The following is a 22,485-nucleotide window of genomic DNA, read 5'->3' as shown; positions in this document are numbered from 1 at the left end:
TTTGAAAAGATACTCCAGCCTCAACTAAAGTCCATCAATGCAGTGATAAAGTAGCAGATTGTACGCTTGCCTATTTTATTCTTTCCAGGCAAAACGCTTATTTATTTAACTGTCTTCATTAGAAATTCTTACCACATCAAAGAACGTTTTGTTTTCTTTACAGCCTTGACAATTAGCTGTGAGAACAGAGGCATGACTACAAACACCATGGATAGATGTGTCGGGGTCAACCCATGTCCTTTGCACTTGCCACTAGTCTCCTAAGGATGGAAGTCTTCCCCAATCTTATTACTGCACACACTTTGCATATAGCCCTGGGCCGTTTTAGTCTCACAAATGACATATGGGCTGGCAGCAGGACATCCTACAGAACTGACAGGAGAATTCTGGCCTTTAATCTTATTTCCCCCAAGACTTGGAGAGAATCAAGAAGTTGTGGGAACTCATTGCTGGAGAGGCACAACACGGGGCAGTACCTCAAAGGACCGCAAGGGGGGCACGAGTCCATAAAAGCGAGTGGTCTTAGCACCTTCACCTCTTTCCCAGTTTATGGGTCTTTTACTTGATGTGTAGCCTTGTTTTCATCTATGTACCTTTATTTCCTACTTTCACCCTTTTCTCTAATGACCTTAGCTTGGAAATGATTTCCAGAAAAATGGCCTTTTTTTCTTTATTGAGATATTTTTGTTGGCATGAGATTTATTCCATTTAGTGGGAAAGGAAATATCTGCTGCTTAGTACTTACGTAGCACTGTACCATATTTCTGCATGGGTTAGTGGTCCTCCTGTGGAAAATGTTCCCCTCACTTGCATGAATGGCTTTGAACTCTTACAGAGTGGGTGTCATGGAACATAGGACTTGCTGTAGGGTTGGGTGCTGGCTCAAACATTTGCTCACAGATGTTAGCTCCAGCTGTGCCAGAGGTCATACAGGGCACAGAGGAAGATAGATCTGATGCTATAAAGACTCAGTGCCTTCAGGATGCACACCAGAGCCACTGAGGGAGCCATAAGACAGGGTGTGGGGGGAGGAGGTGCTGTATTTCTCCTTGGCTCACAGGACTTGCTCTGGGACCACTGCCAGAATTCACAGAAACATATGGAAAGCAACAAAGCAACACTATGGTTTTCTAAGTCACTTTATTTTTGGCAGCAGGGATTGAACTCAGGAATGCTTACCCACTGAACCACATCCCAGCTCTCTTTTATGTTTTTATTTTAAGACAAGTCTCACTAAGTTGCTTAGAGCCTTGTTGTTGCTAAGGCTGTCTTTGAACTTGATATCCTCCTGCCTCAGCCTTCCAAACCACCGGGATTATAAGCTGTGCCACCTGGCTCTAAGTCACTTTAGAAAACACCATTCTCAAGAGTTCTTGCTGATCTGATTGACCTATAGTGTAGAAAATGGGGAGCCATGAGAAGTAGATGGGCAAGATCCTGAGAAGACAGGATGGAAGGCACTACTTTAGCATCCAGGTGGGAGATGATCAGGCTGCGGCACTGGGGAAGATGAAAGGAGACAGGAAGGGGCCATGGGGAGAAATCAGAACCAACAGGTGAGCAAGAAGCTAAGGAGGACATGCCAGTGGGGTGAAATAATACAAGGACGGCAGGAAAAGTCAGATAGGGCATGGGTTGGGCTTCCCAGAAGTCACTGTGCATGAAGTGCCTTGGGGACATCAGGAGGGGCTGCCATGCACAGTGGATCACTCAGGTCTGTAGGTAAGGAAGCCCCCACCTAAACTTCAGAAAGGAAGGACTCTCTCAGGTACCCACCAGTGACAGAATAGACTTTTTGCCTGTGGATGGCCACAGTCCAACAAAGTCAAGGACAGAAAGTGGAATCATGGGCCCTGCAGAGGCACCTGTCATAAGCCTCAAACCTGCGAATACATTGCCTCTAATGGCAAAAGCCATCTGCTGACGTGATGACATTAAGGACACGGGGATGGGAGAGTAGCCAGGTAGGCCCAGTCTAAGTCCATTGGTTCTGGAAAGCAGAGCACCTTTCCATCTGTGGCAGGGGGATATGGAGAAAGTGGCCACAGTCCATTCATTGCAGATTCTGGATGACAGAAAAGGACAGGACATGGGTCCCCCAAGAGCCTCCAGAGAATGGCCTGGCCGATGCCTCCCTTTTAGCCCACGAGGCCAGTGTCCAAAATCTGGCATCCAGATCCATTAAGATAGTAAGTTTGGATGTTTATTATCTCTAGCAATTAGAGAAACGCAAATTAAAACCACACTGAGATTTCATCTCACTCCAGTCAGACTGGCAATTATCAAGAATATGAGCAACAATAAGTGTTCGCATGGATGTGGAGCAAAGAAGTATACTCATACATTGCTGATGGGACTGCAAATTGGTGCAACACTCGGAAAAGCAGTGTGGTGATTCCTCCAAAAACTTGTACTGGAACCACCATTTGACCCAGTTAGCCCACTCCTTGGTGTATACTCAGATGATGTAAAATCTGCATACTATAGTGATGTGGCCACATCAATGTTCATAGCAGCCCAATTCACAATGGCTAAGCTATGGAACCAACCTAGGTGTCCCCCAATAGATGAATGGATAAAGAAAATGTGATCCACATACACAATGGAATATACTCAGCCTTAAAGAAGAATGAAATGATGGCATTTGCTGGTAAATGGATGGAACTGGAGATTTTCATGCTAAGTGAAATCAGCCAATCTCCAAAATGGCTAATGTTCTCTCTGATATACAGATGCTGACTCCCAATAGGCAGGGGTGGAGGAAAGTGCAGGCTGATTGGACTGGACAGGGGTAATGGTGGGGGGAGGAAGGGGGATGAGAATGGGAAAGACAGTAGAATGAATCTTATATAACTTTCCTATATTCATATATGAGTACACAACCAGTGAAACTGCACATCATGTACAGCCACAAGAAGGGGAAGTTATACTCCATATATGTATGACATATCAAAATACATTCTACTTTCATGTACAGCTAAAAAGAAAAAAATAAAATAAAATAAGAAGATAATAAGTTTGGGTTGTTTGAAGCCATCACTTTGTGCTAATTTGCTACAGAAGCAACAGGAAAGTAGCAGGTACGATGGCAGATTCAGGTACCCAGCCTGTCCCTAGGAGCCACCATCAGGAGACTTACCTTGGTGATCCCCAGTGCCCCAATATTCTCGCTGAAGGAGGTGGTGCCATTTCCTGTCCCCCAGGCTCCTGCCAATAAGCAGCCAAGGCCCTCGATGCCAATGCCGCGGTTGATGGCGTGCTTCGGAGGGGGTGGGGCTCCCACCAGCCGGGCACAGGCATAATAATCACCCACAGACTCCACCATGGAGGAGACCACGCCAGCAATGATCCCAAAGACTCCAGCCAGGCTGATGGTGGGGCGGCCCCATTGTCCTGAAAATGCAGTGCAGGGGGAGTGTCCAGTCAGAGGAGGCTGAGGAAACCCACGTCATTTCCTGGCTAGAGGGCTTTCTGGGAGACCGTAAGGAGTTGGCAGCTCTTACAACGACTTTGGCTTTGCCTGGATTCCTGCCCTGCCATTCCTCCTGAGTCTTATCAGATGCCCAGAACTTGAGGCCACTGTGCACAGAAAGAAGCAGAAATGGCCTTTTCCTAGGGAGGCCTGAAGGTTTTGGAATTCTTATAACAACCTGGAGTCTCTTCTTCTTTAGGAGTCAAATATGGACTCCGTGGGGCCTATCTCTCCTTATCAATCCCTCCCCCAGCCCTGTTCAACTGTCCATCCCGTCACCTGAGCCACACAGATCCAGTGGCCCAAGCTAGAAGGACACCTATCTTCTCCTTACCTGGGTAAGGGATGCGGAACCAAGGGGCCTGGCGCAGGACATTGATTTTGGTGTCAGTGCGGGCCAGGTACCCATAGTCAGTGGGGGACGAGGGGAGAGTGTTGGTGACCGTGAGCACGAAGCAGATGAACCAGGAAATGCAGAGAGCCAGCAGCACCTGCCAAAGGGAGTCTCCCTTCAGCTCTGCCAGCTCCTGCCCCCTTTCCTCCCTCAGGAGGGGTCCAGGAACATGCTCAGATGAGCAAGTGCTGGGTGATCACGCTGCTAGGGACAACAGGAACCTACTGTGTCCATGGAGAACTTAGCACATTAAAGAAACAGGCTGGAAATAGAAGCACAAAACAAACTATGGGAGGAGACTATGGGGCAGGAAAATCCAGCACACTGGGCACAGCATGGAGCAGAAGGATTCCCACCTGCTCTCTCTCCACTGATTGCTGATCATGTGACCTGGGAGCAAACCCTCTGAAACTTAGTTTTCTCATCTCTACCATGGAATTACAATCACTGTTCTGCAGAGCCTGAAACAGGGCCTCAAAGTGAGGTCCACAGGTATATCAATTTTATATTTGGTTGTGGGACCCCAGAACTCCATATTCTTAGTCAATTCTCCAAGTGATTCACATGCACACTGAATTTTGAAATCATTGGACTGCAGGGTTATTGAAAGATCAACAAGATCATATGTGAAAGTTTCTTTTTACCTTGAGAAACACAGTTCTCAGTTAAACCTGAAGACACAGTCATGGTGACAATTACACACTGGACAGCGTGGTGTGAAATCAACAACGAAGGCTCTGGGAAGGTATGCGCCATCTTGCTCACAGGCAGTTGGATTGCCTGTGAGCCATTGGGAAAGACCCTGATCTAAGCAATTTGGCTCAGCAGGCTCCTTCAGACCCTTAGTTTTACATCATTAGAGGTGAACCTGGCTGTCTCTCCCAGTACCTTGTATGAGGACAAGAAGACACAACTGTGCCCAGAACAGTGACTAGGGCTCCTGGGAGAGAAGCCTGAGAAGAAGGACCTATAATGCAAGGCCACCAACTGCCAGGAAGTACACCCCACAGACCTGGGACTCTTTCTTCCTCCTAGGAAGAGGCCACCACAGATGGAGGAACTTTGATTTGGGGGCCACCTGGGCACAGGGAAGTTGCCGACAATCTCCAGGTACATCAATTATGAATGGAAGAGGGTGGGTAAGAGGTGCTTCTTACAGGGAAGAACTGAAAGAAGTAGAACTTGGAGGTGTGACACTTCTTCTCTCCACCATACACAGGCACAGGCACCGGGATGTTTTTCAGGAATTGAGAAAACAGCATGATGAGGAAGATGGTCCTGAAACAAACAAGCACACCCAAGCTGGAAAGTGGGCTTATCCTGAGCAGGGGCTCAGGAGGCTTTGGGGATGGACTGAGGAGCTGAGCCACCAGGTGTCTCTGGGACCAGTGTCCTCACCGGGTGGGGCTCCAGCTGGTCACCCTCTGCACCATATGTAGATACCTGCTATCTCTAAAAAGAGGTCCCTGTTGGAACTGCTTGTGGCTGAAGAGGACTCGTGGGATAGGATGCCATTGTTTCTGGTGCATCTGAGAGGAACAGGCTGTTGCAGCAGAGTCACTGAGACCAATAGGGACTGTCATATCTCTCAGGCAGGTCTGTTCAGGTCTGATGATTCTCACACCTCACCTCAGACCACAAGAGGCAGAGTGAATGACAGTGTTGAGAAACTGATGTGACTCCATTTTTGAGAAACCAGCCTCTACCTTAGAACAAAGCCTGTCCAAGGAAGGGGGCATGACCCTTGTCCTTGGAAAAAGCCACAGAGCACTTCTAGACAGATAGCCACCCTGCTGAGTTATTTGTCTGTAAATAACAGGAGAGATCTGTGGCTCCAGGTGTCCCTGACTCAGGCTGTGAGGACCCATAGCAATCCCCTAGCAACTAACAATCAGCATGAGACATAGAAAATACCTGGGATGCCAGATGACCCCCCAGTAGTTTATAGTGGTTGACGACATGTTGGGAAACCAAGTAGTTCAGCATGTTCTCCCCTCATGGCTTAAACCAATCAGTTTAAAGGAATCCCCCTCTTGTACTAGCCAATCACCCTCACCCAACTTGTTCCCATCAGTGAATGTGGTAATCATGTTTTAGAGTTGTTTTATGATTTTCCCGTGGTGTGTGATGATTTGCTGAGAGATGGTATGTTGTATGTGAAGTCCCTGCCTCCCCCAAAGAGTGTATAAAACTACTGCAAACCCTGGGCTCGGGGCCTCTCAGTGTCACCAGTTGCTGTGTGCGCAGAGGACCCAGCTAGCTCGCAATGAATACCTCTTTGCTGCTTACATTGATCTTGGTCTATTGTAGTCTTTTGGGGGTTCCAAATTTGAGCATATCAGTGTCTATCCCAGGTCCCTCCAAAATTGTTTAAATGCCTGAGGCCTCATTTCTTGTTTCCTGATCCTCCCAGCTGACCACCTCTCCTTCACATGCGCACAGCCCCAAGGCCTCCTAGCTGCTTCCTGGTATCATGGGCCTTTATCTCTCTCTTAGACTACAATGATGCTGAAGAGCTGGGGCCATTCTTTGCACCCTTTCCCAGCTCAATGAAAACTGGCATCCTGGACTCACATTATTCTTACTAGCTGTACTTCCACCAAAGAAAGCATGGCTGGGCCTCCTCCCCAGAAAGTACTTACGTGAACGAAATCCCCCAGTGGATTCCAGCATCATTGCCAACAGGATCAAAGAGAGGCAGGGTCATCAGGGAAATGGTCGGAGCAATGGTTAAGGGGCCAATGAAGCGCAAGAGAAAGCCGATGAGGCCTGAGAATCCCACTAGTATCTGGATACAGGAAGCAACCATGATGGCACCCTGCAACTGAAGGGAGAGAGTTGGCCTCTGCTCAGCCCAGGCCCCCCAAACAGGCCAAGCTGCTCAGCCTGCTGCTCAGTCTGGTCACCCCTGTGTGTGCATTCAAAGGCAGGGAGGGCAAAGGCAAAGCTGGAACCCAAAGGAACTGAGAGGAGAGACCTCATCTCACTCCTGTCCACTCTCTATTCCAATGGTCTGTTGCACATTTTCATTTAACATGAAAGATTTCAGGTAACAGGCCTCAGGGTTCTTATACGTCCCAGTCATGGTGATGAAATGACTTGTGACAATTCAGTGTGTATTTAACATCTTGCTGCTATACTCTTCTGTTCTTCTGCTGACTGTTGCTGGGGTCGGAAAACTTTTTCTGTAAAGGACCAGTGAGTGAATATTTTAGGCTTGGTGGCCATACGGGCTCTGTTGCAACTTTTCCAGACAAGAAGTGAACAAGTGAGCGTAGCTGTTTCCAATGGGACTTCATTTATAGACACTGAAATTTGAATATCATGCAATTTTGACATGTCAGGGCATAGTATCCTTCTTTGAGGCTTTTAAAAATTACCATGAAAATGTAAAACCATTCTTAGCTCATGGGCTATTCCAAAACAGGCAATGGGCCAGATTTGGCCTTAGTTCGGCCACCCTCAATCTATTGGATTTGAATGAGCTTATTTTACCTCCTCTCTTTACCAGTTTGGATGTCATACATTCCTTTTTAATCTTTTAGAAATTATTACTAACTCTTTAGTGTTAATATTCACATAACAAAGTCTACAGCTAAATAAAATTTTCTTTCCTCCTCTCAAACAATATAATTACTGTAGAAAACTTTAACTCCTATTGTTGGGAGTTGTCCCGGCTCCAAAGACTAACTTCCCCATCCCCCAAGAAGAACCATCCAATGGTGAGCCCTGCTGGCTCACATGATCCTTACCCACCAATCAGAGCCCTGCTGGCTCACATGATCCTTATCCACCAATCAGAGCCCTGCTGGCTCACCTGATCCTTACCCTCCAATCTAAAAGCACCCCATGCCAACTGTCAAACCACCCTGGGCTCTATAAATATGCAGAACTGTTCCTCAATAAACGGGCATTTGCTCCCACGACAAGCTTTGTTCGTTCTTTCATTGGTGTCAAAACCCGGGAGGAGGAATGCCTCACTGCTTGAGGGCGCCCCCTCTCAAGGCTTGCTGTCCTGGTCCACTCTTTCGAGTGCTGTTTACAAGACCAGATCTTCAGTAGGTGAGTTCCCCTATCGGGTATCCAACTCTCTCTCTCTCTCTCTCTCTCTCTCTCTCTCTCTCTCTCTCTCTCTCTCTCTTTCTCTCTCTCTCTCTCTCTCTCTCTCTCTCAACCACGCTTGTCCCTCTCCTGACCTATGGGGGCCTCTTCTTCCCTCCCTGCAGACTCCCCCTTATTAAATTCTGCACACAAGATTGGCCTTACTATCAATTAGACCATCAAAGTCAATGGCCCCCAGGAGGATCCCTAGATCCCGCAATTCATAGAGATCTGTTTAACTCCTGTGAGCGCTCGAAAAAGTGGAATGAGTTCCCCTATCTTGAGGTTTTTCTCTTCTTCATTCTCACCCCTACCTATCCAGCAGATGAACACCCTCCCTACCGACCTCCCCCATTGGCTCCGTCCACCCCCTCAGGTGCTCCCCCTGACTTGGCTGACAGCTTTAGTTCCCCCAAACTAGATCCCACCCCTAGTCCCACAAATCATGGCCCCTTTAAGAGAGGTTGCTGGACCTGAGGGCATTATCCAGGTATAGGTCCCGTTCTCTATGAATGACCCCATGCAACTCGAGCAAAGGTTGGGCTCATTCACCACAAAAGAGAGTTTCAAAAGGGCCCTCCAGGCTTATAGCCTCACTTATATGTTATTGGCTAATACTCTCCTTCTTGAGGAACGTACCAGAGTCTGGGAACTTGCCAGAGCCCATGTGGATGAAACTCACCGAGTTAATCCCAATCACCCTCGCAGGCCACTTGCTGCCCCAGATCAAACTCCCCAAACCCCAGATGGCCTTCATGTTCTTATGACATATTTCCTCTCACAGAACTACCCTGACATCTGGGCCAAACTAAAAAAGCTCAAACAAGGCCCTGCCACCCCCCAGACTGAGAAATTTCAGATGCTCGCCCAGTCCTGCAGGGTGCTTCCTTGGGTTGCCGCCCATCACCGAAAACCTCCCTGGGCACCTACTTCAAGTGTGGCAAGGAGGGACATTGGGCCAGGGCATGTCCTGCACCACACACTCTGCGTACCCCATGCCCTAATTGTCAACAACAAGGTCATTGGGGCTCTGACTGTCCTAGATCTTGTAGGAGGCCTATGGCATGGGAACCCTCTGAACTTCTGGGCATGGCAATCAATTGACGGTGCCTTGGGTCCTTGTCCCTGGCTGTAACGATCAATACACAGAAATCCAGGGTGCAGATTCAGGTAGACAACTTCCCAACCTCTCAGGCATTCCTAGTTATGTCCCAATGTCAAGTTCCTTTGCTTGGCTGAGATATTCTCTCTAAATTCAATACAACAATCAATATACAGGTCATACAGGTTCCTGGCATCACTCAGGCCCCAGAATCGGCCTGTTCATTTTTTCTGGCTCTTTTGGCAGAAAACTGGCCATTCTGCTCCACTTGTGAGGCTGACATGGTTGACCCATTGTATGGAATACCCACTCCCCCTCCACCATTTCCTGATTATTCAGGACCTTCTTAGCAAGGGGTACCTCCGTCCTGCTCATTCCCCTTACTCCCATACTACGGTAAAAAAACCCAATGGGTCCTACCTATGACTCATCAACACTTCCGTTAGGCCCATAAAGTTCTTCTGGGCCTAAAACATACATCCTTTGGTTCCCAACCCATACACTCTGCTGTCTCAGATCCTCCACACTGCCCCCCACTTCTTGGTCATAGATTTAAAGGATATCTTTTTGCCTTTAACCTGGACTGTCCTTCCTCAGGGATTTCAAGATAGTCCACACCTCTTTGGACAAACCTTGGCCTCCCACCTCAAATCTTTTCATCCCCAGTGCCCTGAATCCACCCTCTTGCAATATGTTGATAATCGTCTGGCAAATCTCTTTGCCCAATTGCGGAGAGGAAAGCACCCCACCACAGCCTTTAAGGCTACGGTGGCCCTCAGGGACTCCTTCCTTGGGCAGATTCGAAAGTCCTAGTCCTCTCACCTTTAGACTTGGCCGCTAGAGAGACACTTACCCTCCCCTTCCTCTCCCCTCATTCTGGCCCTGGGAGTATCCGACCTCTCCAGGAAGGGTGCCGAAAAGCCTTGGCCAAGGTCTCCCATGGCTCTGGCTCCATCCAAGATGAGAACTTCGACTGTCAGGATTCAGTGACGACCAATCTCTGCAGCTCCAACCTGCCACGTAGGCACTCCTGATTTTTGGCTCTAGCAGGGATGCCTCTTTTGCCAATAAATCAGTTTACTCCTTCTCTGTGTCCTCTTCCCTCCTCCTTACATGGGTAATGTGTCCTCTCTGCCGGTCGACTCTCCCCTACAATGCCACTTGGATTAAATATAGCACCCAGGCCTGGCCCACTTATCCCTTAGACAACCAAAGCAGATGGCCCCTTTTTGGGTCCCTGGATCCCTCCATTCTAAGGGATCTTTTCCAGGCTTTCTTCTTGCTCCAATCCAATCCTGCTCTCTCCACCTCTTGCAAACAATTTCTTTTGGCCTCCAAAGGGCACTCAATAGATAACAGAGTTCTCCTACTTAATTTCTTGGCCTTAAAGGGATATTGGGCCTCTCCACAAAAGGCCCAAATAGCATGTATCTAGGGTTCTCTATCTCTCAAAGCAAAAAGGCCATTATTGTGTCTATACCTACACCAAAGACCAAAGATGACTCTCCTCCTTGTGTTTGGCTGGGTACTTCAGGGCCTGGAATCTGGCCAAGGGCCCCCAAGATGAACCCCTACTCTCAGCAGTAGGGAATCCCTTTAAAAATGCCCTCCTCTGGGCACCCACCCTGCATCTCTCCGACCTCTCCCGACCCTTCACCCTCTGTATAAAAACAGGGACAAGTTCTGGCATTCAGAGTCAGGAATATGGCCCCACATTTGCACTAGTGGCCTACCTATCCAAACAGTTTGACTCCAGCATCAGGGGCTGGCCCCCATGCCTCAGAGCCCTAGAAGCGGCCCATGACCTCCAGAAAGAAGCACACAAGCTTATCTTTGGCTCCCCACTAACCATCTCATCTCCTCACCATTATTTTCTCACTTACAAGGGGGTGACAGTCACTTCCTCCTTCCAGGGTTCTATCCCTCCTTGTCTCTCCTTGAAAATCCCTCCATCTCTTTTCAGCCCTGCTCTCCATTAAACCCTGCCTCCCTCCTCCCATATTCTCCCTCACAAGATCCCATCCACAAATGCCTGGAGGAATTAGAGATTATTTTACCCTGCCCTACCACCATTTCTGAGGGACCCCTGCCCTCTTCGGATCTCATCTGGTTCTCAGATGGTAGCTCCTTTATATACAAAGGGGTTAGAGTGGCGGGGTATGCCGTCATTTCCCTCTCATCCATCATAGAGGCAAAACCTCTCCCACCCAATACCACCGACCAACAAGCTGAACTCATAGCTGCCACAAGGGCATGTGAGCTAGCGGAGGGAAAAACCCTCTCCCTATATAATACGTCTTCCATATCCTGATCTCCCATGCAGCCATTTGGAAAGAAAGTGGGTATTGACCACCAGAGGGACGGCAGTCATTAATTCCACACTTATTTCTGGCCTACTACAAGCCTCCAGGCTGCCTTCCTAACTGGGAATAATCCATTGCAAGGCCCACCAAACTGACTCCTCCCTTACTACAATGGGGAATTCCAAGGCCGGTCAAGTGGCTCTATCAGCCACCCTACAGAGCTTTACCCTCCTCTCTGCTACTCTTCGTAACCACCGGGGATCAGCCCAAAGATCCCCCCAAAACTCTTCCAGTTTCTTCACTCTATTCCATTCTAGTCCACAGAGTCTCACTATTTTCCTTCACTCCTTTTTCACCCTTTCCCTCTGGGTAAAGGTGCTCCCCTTGGCTTTATTGCACATTAGGGTCCTGCCAAAAAAGCCTTCTAATCTCTCACCTTACAAAGTCATGTATGGCCATCCCCTCGTTCCTCCCGGACTGCCTACAAAACCCCTACCCATCTCCAAAACCTATGCCCTGCCCCTCCTCTTCCATTTATGCTCTGAACTCTGGTGCTATCAAGTCTGGCTCCTTCCTGACCCCAGTCTCTCTCAAAACCCTACCTCCTTAACACCTGGTCAACTTGTTTACTATTGCCCACCGGGGGAAGAGCTCCCTCTAAAACCAAACTGGGAGGGTCCTGCTCAGGTGATTATGTGCACTCCCTTGGTAGCCAAACTCAAACTATCTAATAACCAACTTACCCCATGGATTCATATTTCCAGGCTTAAGCACGGCACTCCTATACCTTCATCAGAAGAGCCAATGATCGTCACCTGTCATTAAGTACTCTTGTCAATGCTCCCCCTCATTTCTGACCCCTCTTGGGTCTTCTCTTTGCCCTTTATTCAAGGCAATTGACCCTAAGGACCCCCTTCAGCCAGACCCCCTTCTCTTCCTTACAGACCCCCTACTTGCTTGGATCTGGCCGGTAGTGGGACCGTTGTGTGTTGTCCTTCTGACAAACCACTTAGGTGTCCAGAGCATGGTTACCCCTGAATAAGTGTGATCATAAGAGAGCACTTTACCAGTTGCCTTATGGGCCTAAGGAGAAACGTGTGTTTTGTTTACCCTCCCAGTTTCATTGAGGTGTAACTGGTGTGCAGGACCCTTCACATAGTTGGCGCGTACAGTTTGGGCATGTGCACACTCTGGTGTTCCCATCACCACCCTCCAACAGCGTTCCAATGCCTGGATTCCTGGTGAAGTTGTTTCTTCCTGTTGCTTACATCTACCCCTACCCAGTTATCTTCAGTGAGTCCATGACTGTCCTGGGAGGCAAACTGAGCTCTCCTTGGGTGAGGCCTTGGGTATGCTCTGGTCCAGCCCACCTGCTCTATCATCGCTCTGTCTTCCCCTGTCTGAAGTGCTCTCTATATCCTTCCTTTCCTCAACTTCTCCATCCTGTGTGGAGGTTGCCCTGTTATGGGGATCCACATGCCCTGCTTCTGAAAAACCAAGGTGCTTATTTGGGTCCTGCCCATTGCCAATAGAAGAGTGAGAAGCTTTGGTGTCGTGAGCTAGTTACAGGCTTTGATAGAGTTTCTGCTTTTCCTATGTGTATGTTTGTGCATGTCTGAGTTCAGTTTTAAGTTCCCAGGGGAAGAAGTCACCATCTTCTGATGGCAGCTGGAGTGTACCTAAGTACCACTGAGACTCGCTGCTCAGACCAGTGGTTAGCTGGAGCATCTATGCCAAGTGTGATAGCATGCACTTAGTGTGTCCACCTTCAAGTTTACACAGGGCTCCAGAGGGCCTCTCAGTTTCATAAGAATTCCAAGTATCAGTATTTAAAGTTGAAGTGTTTCACATAAATCCTAGAGAGATCTGACTGCTCTCAAAGGGAAATATGGTAGCTGGTACACCCAGGTAGGAGAAAGTTTGAAGAGCACACTTAATAGAGAAGGGAGGGAGCTAGATTGGACTAGGAATGAAGAGTGGAATTGAGGGTGTTAGGTGCAGGAAGGCTGGTCTGCAGGGCCTACAGGGCATGCCAAACCAAGTTAGCTGCAGGATGACCTGACCACTCAAACCCTCTGTCTGGTTCTATATCACCTGTTTGCTTCAAGCCCAAAAGCCCAAGCCCCTGCTCAAGGCTGAACACTCAACCCCCTGCTCAGGGTTGAACACTTAACCCACCTTGGGCCAACAAGGCAGCTTGCAGACCCAGAAACCCCATTAGATTTGGGCTATAAAAACTCCCTGTGCCTGTTCCTTCCCCCTATCATAAAGTTCATTCAGACTCAGGTGGGTAAAATTTCTAGTCAAGCTTTTAACCAGCTTCTCCTCAGGAATTACCTACTCCTGGCTACTGATGATACCTCCAATTGAGACCTATGCCAAATGGACTGATGTCATCATGGATCTATGGTGGCAAGGAACCTTCGTTGATACCGGTCTTCTCTGCCCTCCTGTGGGGGCTCCTTATTTCCCTCCTCTTTCTCCCACACTGCTCCATTTCAGCAGGAAGCAGACAGAATGAGTCAATGCACATTCTCATTTAATAACAAAGAGGGGGAAATGTTGGGAGTCACCCCGGCTCCAAAGACTAACTTCCTCATCCCCCAAGAAGAACCATCCAATGGTGAGCCCTGCTGGCTCACATGATCCTTACCCACCAATCAGAGCCCTGCTGGCTCACATGATCCTTACCCACCAATCAGAGCCCTGCTGGCTCACATGATCCTTACTTACAAATCAGAGCCCTGCTGGCTCACCTGATCCTACCCACCAATCACACTAGCCCTGCTGGCTCACCTGATCCTTACCCACCAATCAAAAAGCACCCCATGCCAACTGTCAAACCACCCTGGGCTCTATAAATATGCAGAGCTGTTCCTCAATAAACGGGCATTTGCTCTGATGACAAGTCTTGTTCATTCTTTCACCTATTACCATCTTCTGTTTTCTATGCTATTATTGCCAAGTGTATATTTTTCCACTGTCATTGATTATTATTACGAACTTTCTTTATTTTGTGCAGTTGCTCCTTACTTACATTTACCTACTGCCCTACACTGAACCGTGTCACATTCCAAATTACGATATCAAAGTCCTAGCCCCCAATATTGTGGTATTTGGAAATAGAGGCTTGGGAGGTAACAAGGTTTAGGTGAGGTCAGGGGAGTGAGGCCCCCATGACAGCCTTAGTACCATTATATGAGAAGGAAGATTGTCTTTCCCATGCATCAAAGAAAGCTATGAGAGGACGTAGTTAGAAGGCAGCCATCTGCAAGCCAATGAGAGAGCCCTCACCAGAATCCAACCATGCTGGCAACCTGATCTGAGGCTTCCAGTCTCCATCACTGTGAGAAAATACATTTCTGTTGTTTAAGCCATGCAGTCTATGGTGTTTTTGTTATAGCAACCCAAGCTGACAAATATACCTACGCTTTAACCACATGGTCCTTTCTTCACTATCGCTTCTTTCCCACCACTCTTTAATTCAAGATTTAATTTATTTTACCTGAAGAATTTCTTTTAGTAGTTATTTCATGGAAGGTCAGTAGTGAATAAACTCTGTCCATCTTTGTTTCACTGAAAATGTTTGACTTTGTCACCATCCTTGTATGATATAGAATTCTATAGTTGGGGACCGAATTCTAGGATGACTGTTTTCTCTCAGCCATTTGGAAATATTCCATTGCCTTCCAACCTCTGAGGCTGCTTACTGAGAAGGCTGCAGAATGTCCAATTTCTATGATTTTGTAGGTTGTTTTTCTTTTCTTGTTACTTTTAAGATTTTCTCTGTGTATTTGATGTAGCTGCTTCATTATGATGTGTTCACTGTGGATTTGCTTTTATTTATTCCACTTGGGACTTAATGTGCTTTCTTCCAGAGTATTCCCATCTTTCATCTGTTCTACACTATCAGATGTTCTATCTTTTAATACTATTTACTCTTTTATGGCCTTTTAGAACGCCAATTAGATGCAAGTGGACATCTTGTTCTATTCTACATTTCTTATTCTTTATTTAATATTCCTATTTTTTTCTCTCTTTCTGTGCTGAATTCTGGATTATTTCCTTATATGATCTTTCAGTTCATTAATCTCCCTGTGTATAAATGCTGTTTGATCATTAAATGCATTTTTAAATTGCAATGACTACATCTTTTTATTACTAACATTCTATTGATTTTATTTTCAAATTTCCCTGTTCTTATTCCACTTTATTATTGTGTGTAGTATGGTTTCTAATGAGTCTCAATCCTCTTAAATTAATTTAAACATGTTGACTTAATAGCCTTTCAGTTTGTTCAATTACCTCTTGTTTCTGCTGAGTCTCTCTAACAATACATTATTTTCTTTTGTGAAATGCCGACATTTTCACCTCTGAGCTCATCTTCAGGGGATTGTTTTTTCCTGTGGGAGTCTTGTAGAGCTGGGAATGTGGATGATTCCATAGAGTGACTTCACATTTTCTTCTGCTGAGAGCCACAGGTATTTTGTTGACAGGACCTGTCTCCACTCCTGAGTTTGGGAAACTTGCCACCACCCTCACGTGTTGAGAGCTGTAGTTTTAAATGCTCAGGCAACTCTGTGTCCCAACACTTCCCACAGAGTCCTGGGCAGAGTGAGAGAGAGGCTTCCTTTCTCTCTCCCTATCACAGACCTCTGCTCTCTGGAGGAATGCCCATCAGGACCCCAGCTGATCATTACAACCCAAACGTCGAGCCTTTGTCCTTTGTCTGGCTTGATTGCTCATACCACCATCGTAAGCCCCATGCTTCTGACTATGCTTTCCATCCTTGTTTCTAGAAAGAGGCATTGCCCCTTGGCTCTCTGCTCCTGTATGCATTTGAAAATACAGTTCATAAATCATTTTTATATGTTGGTACTGTGAGTGGTTCTGTGAGGCCTGAAGTACCATAACACTGGGAGGTGAAGTTTAAAGTGGTCTCATGTATAGAAAATTGAACTTGCCATTTCCCCACCCCCCATACACACAATTTGCTACTTTTCCTGCAAGCACTGTCTCTTCAGAACAGAATCACTGTTCATTTTCCCTCTCCACTGCTTCCTGAACCTCAGCAAGTCATATTCATGTGGCTTTCATCTGTGAATAGACAGTGATTTATAGTTGGTGTGCTGACCATGGGTGGGTTCCAGCCTTGACATGTGCACAGGTCAATGTAATTTAGTGAGACATGGAGAATCCACCCTCCAGCCCAATAGGGTGACCTGGTCAACAAAACCAACCAATTAATCAATTAAGAAAATCAGGTTGATACTTGATGGAACTTTCACTCATTAACAGCACTGATGACCAGAAGAGGGAGCAAAAACTATGAACGAATACTGGGCTTGTGGCCCATTGCATTGAACTCCTCGAGGTGGGAAAGGATGGTGCAGATGAGAGACTGCCTTAGCCCAGGCAAAAGGGGCTCCTGCGCTGGGCTGTGTTTTAGAGCAGGAGTTGGCCAACTTCTTCTGTTAAAAGCTACTCTTTGAAATGCTTTTTTAAATTTTGGGCCATGTGTGGTTTCTGCCACATACACCTTTTCTTAAGCAAACTTTGAAATATAGAATTTATTCTTAGTTCATGGGCAGTTAAAGAAACATAGCCACAGGTGGAATTTGGTGCAAGAACCATAGTTTGCTGATTCCTGCTTTATGAAACTCTACAAGCACACACACAAAAAAAAGAAAGAAAGAAAGAAAAAGAAAGAAAGAAAAGGAGAGGGAGAGGGAGGGGGAGAGGAGGGGGGAGGGGAGGGGGAAGGGAGGGGAGGGGGAAGAAAAGGAAATGTATCAAAGAAATGTAGCTATCTCTGTCACTTGAACCCTTCCTCTTTGAAAGATTAAAAGTGTTCCCAAGGATGCCCCTCCCCACACTCTACACTCTCCTCGCCGGCAGCCCCCATCACCTCTCCTGCTCATCATCCTCTTTTATTTTCTTCATGGCACTGTGACTCCCTGACGTTTCCCTCTTGCATCTTCTTATTGGAGCACACCCACTAGAATGCTGGCTTCCTGAGGACAGGATCCTTATCTGTCCACTTGCCCATCACTATCCTAAAGCCCAGATCTTTCCTGGCAGGGAGCTGGATAATAAAGCTTCAGCCAATGAATTGACCCCACCTGTCCACCCACCCCCTGAACCTCTTACCTCTCGGATCCTCTTCTGCCATTCCTCTGTGAACTCAGGTGAGCTGACATTCACCTGGCTGGCATTGAGTGTCCACTCTGGGCACTTCCAGGATGGAAGAGAGAGCATGGCCAGAGAAGGCGCCACAAAACCAAATGTTGATCCCTGGAGAATCGGCAACCTGGAGGAGCGGGAGGATGCAGTCACTTCCTGAGACCTTCCCCCACAGGCCTACAACAGAAGCATAGACCAAGCCCTTATTTTATTTTGGAAACAAAATAAGGAGCAATATATTCCAACTAGGGAAGTGTTGATTAGAAGAAGAGACGACTTTTGAAGTTTGCTTCAAAACAAATTCTCATTCTTAAAGTTCTTACAGTATATGTTTCCACTCATTAGACTTTGAAAGCTCGTATTTTATTCCCTTGAATCTCTGCTAGCTAACAGACATCTGGCACAGGATAAATTTTCTGATGTCTCTTGAATGAATTCATGAATAAGATAATCAACAAATCAGTCATTCAACCACAATTTCTTGTTACCAAAATCTCCCAACCTTTGTAACTGAAATTTCTCCTAGATGTGATTTTATTGATATATTATTGCTTTATTAAATTTTTTAAAAATCGGGCACGTAATGCTTATTCTAAAAAGAAAGAAATTTTAAAAATCTTTCCCTGGGCACAAAATCCATTTCATAAGTGAACAGTAAACATTTTTTTTTTATTAGAGCATTATAGTTATAAATAGTAGTTGGGTTTATTTTGACAAAATCACACATGCATGGAATGTGATGTACTCCATTGCAATCACATTTTCCTCCTCTTTTCCCTCTGCATATTTTATGAATCTTTTTTTCATTCATTTATTTATTTATTTTTGATAATATACATAAAGGTGAAATTCCCTTTGGGATATATATATATATATATATATATATATATATATATATATTATTATAATTATTATTATTATCAACAGATTTTGTTAAATTGATTTCTCATTTTCTCTTTCCCATCCCATCCCTCTTCCCTCTCTCTTAATCTTCTTCTCCACTCATCTTGCCTATATCTTTATAATATCAAATTTTCCCATTACTTCTTTCCCTTATTTTGCTCTAACTTCCACATAGAAAACATTAGATCCTTGGTTTTCTACATCTTGCTTATTTCACTTAGTATGATATTCTCCATTTCCATCTACTTACCAACAAATACTGTTGTAATTTCATTCTTCATAATTACTGAGTAAAACTCCATTGTGTATGTGTTCCACATTTTTTAAAGATGTTTATTTTTTAGTTGTAGTTGGACACAATATCTTTATTTCACTTATTTATTTTTATGCAGTGCTGAGGATTGAACCCAAGATCACAAACATGCGAGGCAAGCACTCTACCACTGAGCCACACCCCCAGCCCCTCCACATTTTCTTAATCCATTCACCTATTGTTGGGCATTTGGGCCGATTCCATAATTTGGTTCTTGTGAATTGTGCTGCTATAAACATTGAAGTGACTGTACCTCTACAGTAAGTTGATTTTAGTTCTTCTGAATAAATAATTCTGAATAAATATAAAGAGTGGGATAGTTGGATCCTATGATTCCTATATTTTTGAGGAATCTTCATACTGTTTTCTAGAATGATTTCACTAATTTGCAGTCCCACCAACAATGTATGAGCAAACCTTTTGTTCCTCATCATTGCCAGCATTTATTGTTACTATTTATAGTTGATCATTGTCATTCACTGCAGTGACATGAAACCTTAGTGTGGTTTTGATATGTATTTGCTTGATTGCTAGAGATGTTGAATATTTCTTATTTGTTCATCATTTGTGTTTCTTCTTTTGAGAAAGATCTATTTAGTTATTTTTTCCACTTACTGATACTTTTTTTGTTAAGTTTTTTGAGTTTTTTAATATATTTTGGATATAAATACGATGTCAGAGAAGCATCCGGCAAAGATTTTCTTCCATTCTGTGGACTCTCTCCTCATGTTTTTAATAATTTTATTTGCTGTACAGAAGTTTTTAATTTGATGGCATTCCACTTATTAATTCTTGGTTGTATTTCTTGAGCTTTGTGTGTGCCTGCACCTATATAATGGAATGTTGACCCTAGGTATTCTTCTAGCAGTTAACAAAATTTATAGTCTAATTCCTAAGTTATTGATCCCTTTTGATTTGACTTTGGGGCAGGGTGAGAGATAGGGATCTGGTTTCATTCTTCTACATATGGATATGCAGTGTTTCAGCATCATTGTTAAAAGACTGTCTTTTCTCCAGCATATATTTTTGGCACCTTTGTCAAATGTCAGATGGCTGTATGTATGTGAGTTGGTCTCTGTGTTGTGTATTCTATTCCACTGGTCTTCATTTCTATTTTCATGTCAGTACTAGGCTGTTTGTTTCTTTTTACTGTAGCTCTATAATATAATTTGAGATCAGGTATTGTGATACTCTTCTCACTTGTGAGCACTCTTCCTGCTCAGAATTGCTCTAGCTATTCTGTGTCTCTTATTTTCACAAATGAATTTTAGGACAATTTTTTCTAGTTCTGTGAAGAATGTCATTGGTATTTATTTACTTATTTTTTATTTTTGTTACACATGACAGTACAATGATCTTGACAATTCATACATTTGAATCAAATGGGGTATAATTTCTCATTTTTCTGATTGTACAGGTTACAGAATCACATTGGTCATACAGTCACCTATATACATACAGAAATAATAATGTCTATTTTATTCTGCTACCCTTACTATCCCCCTTCCCCCCCTCCCATCACATCTCTCTACCCAATCTAATGTGACACACTTCATTTTTTTCTCCTCACAACATCATACAGGTATTCTGTATAACAATGAGTGTCTCCTTCCATCTTCCGTGCAATTACCCTTCTCCCTCCTTTTCCCTCCCACCTTTCTTCCCTATTTAGTGGTAATCTTCTCATGCTCTTCCTCCCTATCCCTGATGGGGAAGGCAATGAATATGTATATTGCCTTTGGTAGTTAGGACCATTTAACAATATTAATTCTGCCTATCCAAGATCATGGGAGGTCTTCCATTCTCTAAGGTCTTTTTATATTTCTATCTTCAGTGTTCTATAATTTTTATCACGCTATCTTTCACCTCCTTGGTTAGATTAATTCCCAGGAATCTTTTAGGATATTGTGAATGGGATGGTTTTCTTCATTTCTTTCTCAGAAGAATCACTGTCCAAATATAGAAAAGCTATGGATTTATGAATGTTGCTCTTGTGTCATGCTACTTTGTTGAATTAATTTATCAGCTCTAGTCTTCTGGTGCAGTGTTTGGGGCCTTCTAAGTATAGACTCATGTCATCAGCAAACAGAAAGTTTGGCATCTTCATTTCCTATTTGTAAACCTTTTATTTCCTTCTCTTGCCTGATTGCTCTGGTTAGGATTTTAAGAACAATATTGAATAGAAGTGGTGAGGTTGAACATCCTTGTCTTGTTCCTGCTTTTACAGAAAATGCTTTCAGTTTTTCTCCATTCAGTACAGGATTTGGGTTTGTCATCTACAGCCTTTGTAATGTTGAGGTAAGTTCTTTCTTTTCCTAGTTTCTCCATTCATGTTTTTAACATGAAGGGGTGTTGAACTTTATCCAAGGCCTTTACTACATCTATTGAGATGATTATGTGATTCTTGTTCTTAATTTTGCTTGAGTGGCAAATTACATTTATTGATTTGCATATGTCAAATCAACCTTGCATGCCTGGGATAATACACTTAATTATGGTCTATTATCTTCTTGATGTGATTTCTAATGTGACTTGCTAATATCAAGGATTTTTGTGTCTGTGTTCATCAGTGACATTGGTCTGTAGTTTTCTTTCCTTGATGTGTCTTTGTCTGGTTTTTGTATCAGGATTATACTGTGTTCATAGAATGTATTTGGGAATGTTCCTACCCTTTCAATTTCATGAAATAATTTGAGAACAACTGGTATTAGTTCTTCTTTAAAAGAACATGGCTGAGAATATATCAGGTCCTGGGCTTTCCTCTGTTGGAACGTTTTGTATTGTTGCAATTTCACTACTTGATATTTGTCTGTTTAGGTTTTCTATGTCTTCCTGGTTCAACGTGGGCAGGTCATATTTGTACAGATATTTGTTAGTATCTTCTGGATTTTCCAGTTTTTTTGGAGTATAAAGTGTCAAAATAGTTTCTAATGTTTATGTTTTAGAAGTATCTGTGATGATCTCTCTCTTTAAATCTCTAATTTTGTTTATGTGGGTCTTCTCTCTCTTTCTTTTGGTTGATTTTGCTAAGGATTTATCAATCTTATTAAGCTTTCCATAGAACTCTTTATTGCATTGATCCTGTATATTTTTATTCTCTATTCATTCATTTGGACTCTGATATTATTTCCTGTCTTCTGATCATTTTGGAGTTAATTTGCTCTTCCTTTTCTAAGGCCTTGAAGTGGAACATAAGTTTATTTGGGATCTCTCTGTTTTTTTTTTAATGTAGGTACTCATTTTTTCTCTTAGAACAGCTTTCCTACTGTCCAAGAGATTTTGATGTCTTCTATCTCTTTTCTTATTTGTTTCCTAAAAATTTCTGGATTTCTTTTCTCATTTATTCTATGATCATATTTTATTTATTTATTTTTTTTTTTATTGGTCGTTCATAACATTACATAGTTCTTAATACATCATATTACACGGTTTGATTCAAGTGGATTATGAACTCCCGCTTTTACCCCGTATACAAATTGCTGTATCACATCAGTTACCCTTCCATTGATTGACATATTGCCTTTCTAGTGTCTGATGTATTCTGCTGTCTGTCCTATTGTCTACTATCCCCCCTCCCCTCCCCTCCCCTCCCCTTTTCTCTCTCTACCCCTTCTACTGTAAATCATGTCTTCCATTTGTATTCTCTTGACTTACCCCTCCTTACCTCTTATATGACATTTTGTATAACCCTGAGGATCGCCTTCCATTTCCATG

At 44.3% G+C, this 22,485-nt stretch overlaps 1 protein-coding gene across 1 annotated transcript in view; it reads right to left on the bottom strand.

Moving 5' to 3' along the window:
• LOC144249336 (solute carrier family 23 member 2-like) overlaps positions 1 to 17,645 on the bottom strand; it is a 90,565-nt gene extending 72,920 nt beyond the window's left edge. The window contains exons 1-5 of the mRNA XM_077791584.1: positions 17,523 to 17,645; positions 6,509 to 6,690; positions 5,024 to 5,144; positions 3,807 to 3,963; positions 3,140 to 3,393 (exon numbers count right to left, since the gene is read on the bottom strand). Of these exons, the coding sequence (XP_077647710.1) occupies positions 3,140 to 3,393; positions 3,807 to 3,963; positions 5,024 to 5,144; positions 6,509 to 6,690; positions 17,523 to 17,630 (822 nt within the window). The 5' untranslated portion in view covers positions 17,631 to 17,645. The remainder of the gene's footprint in view (positions 1 to 3,139; positions 3,394 to 3,806; positions 3,964 to 5,023; positions 5,145 to 6,508; positions 6,691 to 17,522) is intronic.
• Positions 17,646 to 22,485: the final 4,840 nt, after the last annotated feature.

The sequence above is a fragment of the Urocitellus parryii genome, chromosome 11 (assembly GCF_045843805.1).
Source record: "Urocitellus parryii isolate mUroPar1 chromosome 11, mUroPar1.hap1, whole genome shotgun sequence".
NCBI lineage: Eukaryota > Metazoa > Chordata > Mammalia > Rodentia > Sciuridae > Urocitellus > Urocitellus parryii.
The sequence above is the reverse complement of the archived record's forward strand: the minus strand, read 5'-3'. Positions and strand labels throughout refer to the sequence as shown.